This window comes from Cydia fagiglandana, chromosome 17, assembly GCF_963556715.1.
Source record: "Cydia fagiglandana chromosome 17, ilCydFagi1.1, whole genome shotgun sequence".
Taxonomy (NCBI): Eukaryota; Metazoa; Arthropoda; class Insecta; order Lepidoptera; family Tortricidae; genus Cydia; species Cydia fagiglandana.
Window position 1 is genome coordinate 6,077,919 of NC_085948.1, and position 11,578 is coordinate 6,089,496.

General features: G+C 35.2%; 3 protein-coding genes across 3 annotated transcripts in view; 1 reads left to right on the forward strand and 2 right to left on the reverse strand.

The window, feature by feature from the left end:
• Positions 1–321: 321 nt before the first annotated feature.
• LOC134672943 (protein OSCP1) lies at positions 322–1,516 on the reverse strand. The gene is made up of 2 exons (XM_063530892.1): positions 1,385–1,516; positions 322–1,286 (listed from the first exon to the last, which is right to left on the reverse strand). Exons 1-2 carry the CDS (start codon positions 1,494–1,496, stop codon positions 466–468), a joined length of 933 nt encoding a protein of 310 aa, XP_063386962.1. The 5' UTR covers positions 1,497–1,516; the 3' UTR covers positions 322–465.
• Positions 1,517–1,544: 28 nt separating this feature from the next.
• LOC134672942 (SET and MYND domain-containing protein 4) lies at positions 1,545–4,289 on the forward strand. Its single transcript, XM_063530891.1, has 2 exons — positions 1,545–2,969; positions 3,267–4,289. Exons 1-2 carry the CDS (start codon positions 1,555–1,557, stop codon positions 3,697–3,699), a joined length of 1,848 nt encoding a protein of 615 aa, XP_063386961.1. The 5' UTR covers positions 1,545–1,554; the 3' UTR covers positions 3,700–4,289.
• Positions 4,290–6,493: 2,204 nt separating this feature from the next.
• LOC134672986 (uncharacterized) overlaps positions 6,494–11,578 on the reverse strand; it is a 41,034-nt gene continuing 35,949 nt past the window's right edge. The window contains exons 6-7 of the mRNA XM_063530945.1: positions 10,342–11,311; positions 6,494–8,609 (exon numbers count right to left, since the gene is read on the reverse strand). Coding sequence (XP_063387015.1) covers positions 7,167–8,609; positions 10,342–11,311 — 2,413 coding nt within the window. The 3' untranslated portion in view covers positions 6,494–7,166. The remainder of the gene's footprint in view (positions 8,610–10,341; positions 11,312–11,578) is intronic.

The following is an 11,578-nucleotide window of genomic DNA, read 5'->3' on the forward strand; positions in this document are numbered from 1 at the left end:
TCTTGTCAGTAGAAAAAGGCGCGAAATTCAAATTTTCTATGAGACGATCTCCCTTCGCGCCTACATTTTTCAAAATTGCCGCCTTTTTCTACTGACAAGATCTGCTTGACCAAGTTATAGGTACTTACATTTTGTTTCCTAAATGTTGCCAGTGAACAAAGTTTACGGCATGCTCAAGTTTTTTAGAAATTAGCTAAAGGCTTACTCTATTTCAATACTTTGCACTTTTATTCAAATTTTAAATTTGCCGCTTTTTCTACTAAAAGAAATGGCTTGACAGACTATAATATGAAAGTGAGTTTAAATTAAATTAGACGATACATCAAAATAAAACACGTTTATTTAGGATAACAAACATTTCATTTAATAATCAAAAGGTAATGTAGTTAATTTATAGTTAACAATTATATAAAATTGATTTAGAATTATGAAATGGTAGTTAGATTAAATTTTATTTTTATTAACTTATACGTTTAAATCTAGTTCGTCCATCATTTCTAATAAATCTTCATGAGGAGATTTTGGTATATCAGGGACGAAATTAAGATCAGTGGTCTTATTTCTGATTTGAGTCATAACAATACTTTCAAATTGAGTATCTCGATTTATTTCAATTGTTTTCTTCTGAGATTCTTTATTATACAGTTCTATTGGTAGCTGTAGCTCAACCTTTGCTTTTACGGGAGACACTTTTTCTATGGGTCCTAAAAGACAACTAATTTCATGAGTGTCAGCACATCGACTTTCATATTCCTCTACAGAGTTCTTCTTATTATCATACTTATAAATATTTTCTCCTAAGTTATTAATTATATTTGGACTTATTGTTGAAGGCAAATTGAACGTCCCGTCCTTCCTTTGCAATCCCAGTCTTAGCAAAACTGATATCTTTGTGTGGTATTCGGAAAACCAAAGGATTAGAGTGTTGCTCAAACATTTATAATCGTCGTCTGTAAAACGTTGAGCCAACGTCTCGAATTTCCTCATCGTATGCTCGATGATGCATTTCGGGAAATTTTTAGGCATTATTATGGCAACACTTTTTAAATGTCGCCGGGTAATGTCAAAAATGTTTTGATTTGTAGCCACTGATAATTGCCATTTGTATATCATAGTCATTAAATCCCATAATTTGCTCATGGAATAATCGTCTAATTTCATGATAGACGTGGCCGAGATATCCTGCAGAAGCTGCTTGACAACAGCATGTGTTGCGACCGGCTGCGGTATAAATAGCTCTTCTAAAAGTGTTGGGTGTAGCAGAACTGTCACTACGTCGGTGAGTACTGTAACGTAAAATTAATAACTTGTAGTTTTAGATATGAAACAAATGAAGATATATTTTAGAAGCTCTTCTACTTTTGTTTCAGTTCTGCAAACTAACCTCTTTCGGACTTCTCTGCTGCAATATTTTGGGCCTTTAATCTTTGTTCAATGACATAAATCATCTCACAGCCCAAGTTTACAGTAATAAAAGGAGTTGCAAAGTGAGACATTGTTGCTGTAAAGAAGTAGACCACTTTTCCTTCACTTAATTAATCAATACTTGTCAAAATGAGTATAGATTCTTGTTACCAAGGTATAATAGAAAAGTTAACTTTACAAGGCAAAGTAAAAGAAATATCTGAGAAACTGTTAACTTGTAAAACAAATGCAGACAGAGTTCTGCAACTTTATGATGTTATTAGTGATTTAAATGCCTTCCCAGAACCACTTGAGGTAAGTAAGTCAACTGATTTGTCTTTATACTACCGTAACCGTGGCAACGAGTGTTTCAAGAAATCTCAGGACTTTGAGGCCTGGCAATACTACAACTTGTCCTTGCTCCATGCTCCTACAAGCTCAGATGATTATGCATTAGCTTTGTCGAACAGATCAGCTGTGTTTTTCTCTTTAAAAAAGTATAAGGAATGCCTAAAAGATATTAAAACAGTACTAACTTTAAATTACCCAGAAAAGTTATATGAGAAGCTTGTTAAAAGACAAAAGTCGTGTGAAGAGTGCCTTAAATTGGATCTGAATAACTTGAAAAGTTCAATTTCTGAAAGATCTCAAGAAATTGATGAAATAACAAAATTAAAAAGTCCAAGAGATAGCACCTATTTGTGTGCTAGTAACAAACTCCAAGTGGCATACAGTTCGGAGATGGGGAGACATGTCATTGCCAAAGAGGATATTAAAGTTGGGGAAGTATTAGTCGAAGAAAATCCATATTTCATTTTATTGCAAAAAAATGAATATTTATTCAGTTGCAGCTATTGTTTGTCAAGAGACATGAATCTTATTCCTTGTGATAATTGTTGTTTCACTTTATTCTGTAACGAAGAATGTAAAAATAGAGCAGAGAAGGACTATCACTCTATTGAATGTCCATTAATGGCTGCTCTTATTGATCTGCAATTCACTAAATTGGAATTGCTTGCATTGAGAACCACTATAAAAGCCCGCAATGACCATCCGGACTGGGAAAGTCTGTTCAAGACAATTGAAGATGCCGAATCAAAATTAAATTCAGAAAATAGAGGTTGCGTTTTAAAAGATAATAGGTGGATTTATGATTCAAAATATTATGCATCTATTCATACATTAGCTACAAATATTGAGAGGCGATCCAATTCTGATGTGTTTCTAAAAGCTGTAACTGCCGCGGTATTTTTGAAATTTTTGTCGGACAGAACACTTTTTCTCAATAATAATGAGAAAGTCCGTAGATGCGTATCTGATTTGTTACTGCTACATATTATGACAAGTGCTACAAATATGCACGGATTGAGTTTGAATGTTGAGAATGCGGAGGGCAATTTTGTTGAAGAGTTGAGTATAGCGAGTGCTCCATATGCCTTCCACAGTCTTCTTAACCATTCTTGTGCTCCTAATGTGGTACGGTTCAGTAAACTGGGCTCTGGGAAGATGACTTTGGTTGCTCTCCGGCCAATCAAGAAGGGGACACAAATTTTTGATAACTATGGGTAAGTTGAGACTGTCACATAACTCATAGATGCCATCTAGTGAAACTTCTTAACAGTGTTTGTTATTAACTTGTCCTAGATGAAGAAATAAAATTTTACCAATCATAAACAATATTTTTTTATGTAGTTACTTCTAGTAGCTTAAATCAAAAAGAATAAACATTTGTTATTGTACTTCAAGCCAATGTACAGGGGGCTCCTGTGCTGCCCCTTACACAGTTCATTCACCTTTCCTACTAGCTAAAATTTTATATAGATAATTTTATGATTATTAATTATTTTTCTGTCAAATTTCAGTTCTCACCACGCTCTCCAAGATCTGAAGACGCGACAAGCGGATCTAAGATTCCAATACAAATTCATATGCGTTTGCGAGGCGTGTGTCAATAATTGGCCGACTTACCTAACTATGAAAATGTCGTGTAAGACAAAAGTCCCAGTAAACCTCGTCGTACGCAAGGAACAACTTTTAAATCTCGCTATTATAGATAAACTACAGAAAGGAGATATAGATACGGCAGTAAATATTTTTAAACCTCTCTGCGAGTTGACTGAGGTGTTGGACGCCTTTGCCCCTAACGTAGAACTGGCAGATTGCCAAGAAACGCTTAAACAGTGCCTTGCTATCTTTGGGGGACTAGTGCCTTATGGATATAGTAGACTCATTGAATGGGACGCTAAATATAAGAAGAGTTGTGTTAACCAGTTTTTGAAGGGCACATATTTTTAAGCTAGTATTAAAAGGGTAGGTCTGTATATTGGCGTACTTCGTGTTTCTGCTGTATTTACAATATACTGAACATTGGTGAGAAAAGTTGTGCCATAAGTCAGTAAGCAATCAAAGTGATAAATTATTTGCGTGGTAACATGTACCTATACCTAAGTATTTTTATAAACTTATATAGTAGAAAGTAAGAAAAAGAAAATGCGTTTGATATTATAAATAATATTTTATTGTTGTTTAGTAAACTGTTGTTGAGGATGTGTTTGTAAATAAACATAACTTTAGATACAGTTGTTAAATACTACGAGGATATTGCATAACAGCCGTAATAGCTATATACCCATTGAAATATAACATCTCAGGACGGGCCTTACGGGCACTAAAAATGGTACTAGTTCAGCGGTGTCACGAATTCGAGCCAATCGTGTAGTCTAACGCAACTAGTTGCGACCAATCGCGCACGTGATGCGAACTCATCAACCAATCGCGTTGTAGCGGTGTGACACCGCTGTACTGGCCCCATTCGTGTACTGGCCACTCCAGTCCTGAGTAAAAACACCAGAGTTATTTTAGTGCCTACTAAAATCTATAACTATTCCTGAAACTTCAAAAGTGTTATTGTATAAGATTTTGTTTTTAGATTAAGATTATTTTAAGGTTTTGTTACTTTTTGTAATTAATATAAAAATTTCAAAATGATTGACACTGTTTGCATTTAATATTTTTTCCACTGCTAAAACCTATAAAAGTATAACAACAACGTAATGAAAAATGCTAAACTGTTGAGTTTACTATCTTGGATTTAGAGGGCGCTGTGAAAATGTTTTTTATTTTTTTGTTAAATCATAGAGTCAAGAGACACAAGTAGAAGCCACCCAATTATGAAAGAGAACTGAAGTATACCTAATCAATAAATATTTTCAAATTAAAAATATGAATATAATATAAGTTGGCCAACAAAAAAACTATACTCATCGGTTTCTTTTGGGATTCTCTCTGTCTATGTTTGAATGAGACAGTCCTTTGACAAACTATAGCTAATTAATTGTACCTATATCAGAGATATATATATTAAGTTGACCAATTTGCTTGCTTCTGTCTTTAGTGAAACAGCCATAGAGTAGGTAACTTATACATATTTATAACTATCTAACTGTCACGTAAGATGTCACTTGCTAGTAAAATATTCTTAGAAAATATAACGATGTTCCTAAGTTTTCTCTTTCTGTTTTGTGTAGGGGAAACCGAGGTGAGTTGTGACAGAGAAGAGTTGTGACATTGTCGATTCTTTGGAATCTAACTAATAACTGTTAGCGAGCTCGCAACAGTGTGCGTTTGTAAGCTCGTAACTTGAACTAACAAACGCGCGCTATTGCGACCTAGTTTTATTAGTTAATCTATTCCAAAAGATCGACCATGTCACAACTCTCCTCTGTCAAAACTCACCTCGGTCTCCCCTAGGTAGTTAATAGTGATGTGTGGTTGTGATGTGCCGGGTGTGAACACTGAATATAATATAACTAATGAAATAAGGTAATTAAGGTTATACAGGACAGCGAGCGGCAGCTTTGAGGTCTGTACGAGTAGTCTTTATGACTAATTATCTACTTATACTAGCGACCCGCCCCGGCTTCGCACGGGTTACACAAAACCTTAACAAAATCATACACCTAAACCTTCCTCAATAATCACTTCGTTGATAGGTGAAAACCGCATGAAAATCCGTTCAGTAGTTTTCGAGTTTAGCGCGAACATTCATACCTACCTACACACAAACAGACAGGCGGGGGAGACTTTGTTTTATGAGGTGCAGTTAGTGATATATATATATACGTATGTTGGAAACCGTCGGTATAATGATATAAATAGATATCGCCTAAATAACTCATTGCAGTATGTAGTACTTGTAGTGAACTAAGAATTTTAAGAGGTTTTTAATTAATCACGCAATTGCGATAAGAGTCCACATAAAACTAATTGCAAGATATGGCACATAAAAAATTGACTGGATTGAAATACTATTGGATGGCTACAAACTGCCGGACTCGTAATTAATCTTCATAAATATGCTGGTGGCTTCTATTTCGTGTAGTAATGTAGGCAATAGGTACAGCCTGACAATTCTGGGCTCTAACTAGGTAAGTCGGTGGCAATTAAATCATGTGGTTGTGGATCCTGAAGAAAATTCTTGATGTGGTGGCACGTTTAGTATCGTTTCGTTTATATATTTTACAGCTGCAATTTATGCGAGGGTAGGTACCCAGATTTAACTTTGTGAGTAGGCACTGTATTGCACATTTTACGGGTCTGTATCCATAATGGTACCTAAATTGGCTACACACGTTCGTATTTATTTTTTAAATACTTATTCTTTTAATTGACGCTTAAATGTAGGTATGTGTGATAGATAATGATGTCCAGTTGTTGTGATTTGTTTGCCATATTAGGAATAAATAAAATAAATAAACAAATGTTATCACAAATGTTTAATATTATCTTTAATTAAGTATACTTACCTATATAAAAATACATTTAATTATACTAAGAAATCAGATCAAATTTTCTAGTCCTTAATATTCACTACGTATTGCTTACGTAGGGATTAAGGCCCGTGCACACCAGCTTGCGTGTGCGTGACGTGCACGTGCGCGTGCGCTAAAATGTTGGAGCCGCACACGCACACGTCACGCAAGCGGTGTGCCGTCTCATCAGAATCTGTATACTACAACGCCGCACCGCACGTGCACGTCACGCACACGCAGCCGGTGTGCACAGGCCTTTAAACGAAGGACCAACTTCACCTAACCTTTTGAATACATATTGTAAATAATACGTACAGTCACCTGCAATATGTTACTCTTTACATTGATTTCACGAATTTTCCTGTTATGAATAAATAACTATTTTAAAAGTAAATATAGCTTTACAAAGATCTGCCTTCTGTCGTGCTTATAACAGACCACAGACAAAACTAACAGACTTAGACTTATTATAATAAAATCACTCTAAACGTTTTTCGGAAAAACGTTTTCCAATTTCGATTCTCATTTCGCATTAGTGACCTCTTGTGCCTTGCGATTTAGATTTTATCCTTCGTCAGTTTTACCGGCCATATTGAGTATGACACCCCTTTAAAATCGCACGGAAAATACCTACTTCATTCTACTCACTTTTCAAAATGGTGGTTGACTTGGTGACTTCCACATGGTATTTTTCATGTGACTACCTGACACATAACATATTTCATTATAATTATAAAATAATAAAATATAATTTATTCTTTTAAAAACATCTAACTAAATGAAAAATTGTACACATACAATATATTTAAGTATCCTTGTAAATAAATGTAAAATAATTAAATACAGAAGGTATACATATTTAGACAATCTTGAAAATTATTTGTCAAATAAATAATAAAGTTAAGTTTCATAGTAGTCGACAAAACAATTTATGCTAAGAGGTAATCACGGCTATCGCGATAAGAGTCTACATAAAAATAAAATTGCAACATATGTTATGTATAGTCCTGAGTGGATCGAGTGCCCGCTTGATGGCTGCAAAACACCAGTCTTAATGTAACTCTTCATGAATGTGGCAATGGCTTCTTTTTCATGTAATAAAGTAATACGATCCGACACTTCTGGGCTTATCGTCCCAAATTCTTTTAGATATTCGTATATGCATGTCAATTCGTTGTAGGGTACAGGCTCTTGGGGCAAACCAACAAGTATACTAAATCCATCCCCACCTTCAGCTAGAAAAGCAGGCATCATCAGCTTGTATGTATATTTATCTTCTATTTCTGCTAATTCAGGGTTGCCACAGTTAGAGCATATTGCATGCGCTTTAACGATCCGAGACCCCGCGGGTTTTAATAAATCGTAGACTACTTTCATTCCAGAAAATTGCAAAAATTGCCCGACACTGTCTATCGGTCGCCATAAAGCGACCGAATGCTCCAAAGCACTCCTCAAAATGGTTCCGTTCATACTCACAATTGTCATAGTATCTGTAAATGGTAAAACATTTATCCAATCTCCTTTCGTCATGTTAAAAGGTTTTTGTGGATAGTCTATCGAAACTCTTATTCTACCGCCCTGACAAACAGCGATGTGTACATCCGGGTAATCTTCGCTGTAATATCTTTTTGTATAATTTATCAAAATATCTGTAATGATGTTTCCTAAGTTACATTCCCTCAATCGGCAGTTACCATCTAAAGTAACATTTGATGTACCGGCGACTTCATTGCTTACTTTATAGACGCTTTCCCGATATTTGTTGACTATGTTTAAGACTTCAGGGTCTTCTGGTACACTGTTGTTTAATAGTATTGGTAAACCATCGTACTCTGTTATTTCTCCATTCGCATTGAAAGTCAGATGTAAGCGTCCCATGTACTTCGTGTAGGCGTAAGCCTGCACTACCAGTACTTTCCTACCGTTTGGATCCCTTACCACTGTCGGATACGGGCCCTCTCGTGTTTCTGGTTTTTCTGTAAGATCGCCATTCCATAGAAAAGTGTTCGAGTGTCCCCCGATGACTAAGTCTAGATCTTCGACATTTTTTGCTATCGCTATATCTTTTACGAATCCCGAATGGCCTAGAGCTATGAGTATTTTGACACCTTGTTTCTTAAGTTTACGTATTTCTCTTTTGATGGCTTGTATTTCTTCCTCTATCTGAACTTTGTTTTTAGGGGCAAGGAAACTAGTTTCTGGCGTCAAGTATCCTATTATACCAATTTTAACACCCTTCTTCTCCAGCACTACAGTTTCGTATAGATTATTGACTTCTTGTAATTCAGGTACGTCGTTGAGTATAAGGTTGGCTGCTACCACTGGCAATGAGATGTTCTTAATGAAGGGTACTAGTCCGTCAACGGTTTCATCGAACTCATGGTTACCGAGTGACTGTAAGAAAAAAGAGTAACGATTAGTATAGATTTTTTGCCCTAGGTAATATTATGTCACTGCATATAAATAATATTAATAACCCACCTCAGTCGGATTTCAGTTAAGTTTTAGATTATTAAATGAGAAAATATTCAGGAATTGAATCCATTTATTCATTCTTATTGTAGTAGCAAATTAGTTATTAGTTGTTATTGTACTGTCATTTAACGATTAACCAATCGTTGTCATTGAATTAATCGTTTAGTACCTTAAAATTCATTAATTAGTGTAAGGTGTACAAATCTTTAAATTTATTCGAGCACTTCTTAATTAGTAGAGATTTCGCGATTGTACTATTTACCTTAAAATTAAATAGTCTTGCAAGTTTGTACTAAGGAATATAACGCTAATTCTAATACTCATTCAATACTTTATTTATTAAATAAAATGCTTCTTAGTTTTGTCATGTTAATCATCTTATAATTAGGGCAACAGGTCAGGAAAGAACAATTGGAATATGTATCTTCATCTCATTTGTTTTGAGATTTTGTTTACGGAAAATTAACAGCTCTCATAAAATGTTCAATGTAAAGTCATGGTATACTTAAAAAGCTCATTAAATTCAGACAGTGAATTAAATGGTAATGTCGAAAATTGTTGTTATTCCTTGAACTCATAAGCTCTTATTTTATGCTTTTAGCATTGTACTACCTATCAGTTCTTCTTTTACATATCTATTTCGAGATGTACCATTTTGAAACTGCTTAACCCTCCATACATAAAAAAGCAACAATCTCAAATACATCAAAATTTGCCGTGTTTGTAAACGCATTATCTATCTAGTTATATAATATAATACTTCCGGTGTGGAAATCAGAGTCAGAACGGGCATAGGTGCTCTGTAGAGGGGCGATCAGTTTAAAAATGGTTTATAATAACTTTATATCTATGAAATAATTGATTTAAAAAGCACATTCTTATATTGCACTAATAGGACGGCTCGAATTAGTTTAATATACAACACTAACACTACTTAACAATATACAACTTTCACAACATAGGTATATAAGTAGGAGCATTCGTGTCGACAGTCATTAAGATAACTTTGTCAAACATTGACATTTCTATAAATTGGCTACATATGTAAAGCTCTATAAATATGTAGGTTAATACTGCAAAGACAACTGGGAACTGCCAGCGGGCCTGCGGATTTTTAAGCGTAAATTTCATTTATTAACTAGGTACCTATCGATATCGCTTTTTACTAACCGTAGGTTGTTGTTATTGCCTGGTTAAGCATAACTTAAAAATAAGTGTAGGAACAAATCATCACATTAATTACTAGGGATAACATTAAACTTAGTGAGACCGAGATGCTAGAAGAGGAATCTTTGTGATACATAGCTTCTTCATTAAGTATGACAAGTCTTCCTTCTACTTGGGGAAAAACAGGACTTCGGTGCCGTAGATAATACTCTGTGCTTTGTAGTTCATTGTAATGTAACGTGGTTTTTGGTAGACCCACTAACATGGAATACCCGTCGCCACCATTTGATAAAAATTGTGGCATTATAACTTTGTAAGTTTGGGTTTTATTAATGTTTTTATATTGTGGTATTTTGCAGTCCCCGCACCTTGCTCTTGCTTCGACTACCCTGGATTTTGGCGGTCTTTTATAATCGTATACTACTTGTAATCCAGAAAATTGTAGGAATTCACCATGATCTTGTAAATTGTTGAGATCGAAAACAGAGTGTTCGAGCATTTGGAATATGACACTACCAGTCATAGACACTGTCACTAAATTTCCTTCAAACGGCATTACAATAAGAAGATCTCCTTTGGTAATATTTGCGGGCATATGCATGTATGATATCGATGCTCTGATTCCTCCACCTTGAATGATAGCAATGGGAGCATCAGTCCAATGTTCTCCATTGTAGAGCGTCGCGTAGCGATAAACCATTGCGTCGGTGATTAAATTTCCTAGATTGCACTCTAAATATTTACAATGATCACCCGAAAGTATGACTGACGTATTTCCTATTACTTCATCTGCTACGTTTAAAACATCGTCTCTATAGCGTTCAATAATTTTAATGACGTCTGGATCTTGAGGTATAGAGTTGTCCAAGAGTATAGGTTGGCCAGATATCTTAATGGCTTCTCCTTTAGAATCAAACGTCATTAGTAGTTTACCAAAATATTTTGTATAAGCGTACGCTTGAACCACAGCCACTGAGCGACCTGAGGCTTGCTTAACGTAAGTTGGGTACGGTCCTTGAGGTTCCTCGGAATCAGGAGTCGTGCCATTCCACAGAAAAGTGTTGGTATGCCCTCCAATTACTAAATCCACACCTTCTACTTCTTTCGCTATTTCTAGGTCTTTAACATATCCAGAATGACCCAAGGCAATAATGATGCGTACTTTTTGTTCTTGTAATTTTCTTACTTCTTCCCGGATGGCTACTATTTCGTCAATGTATTCAACGTCATTTTGAACTGCCAGCACTTTGGTGTCGGGCGTGAGATATCCTACAATGCCTATTTCGACGCCGTCGATATCAATGATCATAGATTTCTTGAGGTTAGTTTCCGCTGCTAGTTCCGGCACGGTATTCAGGTCGATATTTGCAGTTAGGACTGGACAAGTTAAGTTTTCAATGAAAGGGGTTAGACCTTTAACACCATTGTCGAATTCGTGATTTCCAAGAGACTGAAACAAAAAAGAGTTATTAACTTATGGTTATTCTCATTAAATAATTTAAAACAACCATTTCAGCGTTCAATATACAATTAGGTATTACCTGTAAATGACTAATAAGTTGAAACTAAGGTAGGTACAAGCAAGATACAATGAGGGCAATCTACGCTACTAGTTAAACAACTTTGTTAAACGGATATTTATAATTTAAAAAGAATTTGTTCGTATAAACTCAGGTATTTAAACTTCATATAATGTACCTAGTAATGATTTTTTACTGCAA

Coding starts and splice junctions, on each gene's coding strand:
- LOC134672942 (XM_063530891.1), top strand. CDS start 1,555: ATGAGTATAGATTCTTGTTACCAAGGTATAATAGAAAAGTTAACTTTA. Junction 2,970..3,266: donor CAAATTTTTGATAACTATGG/GTAAGTTGAGAC, acceptor GTCAAATTTCAG/TTCTCACCACGCTCTCCAAG.
- LOC134672943 (XM_063530892.1), bottom strand. CDS start 1,496: ATGTCTCACTTTGCAACTCCTTTTATTACTGTAAACTTGGGCTGTGAG. Junction 1,287..1,384: donor AGCAGAGAAGTCCGAAAGAG/GTTAGTTTGCAG, acceptor TTTACGTTACAG/TACTCACCGACGTAGTGACA.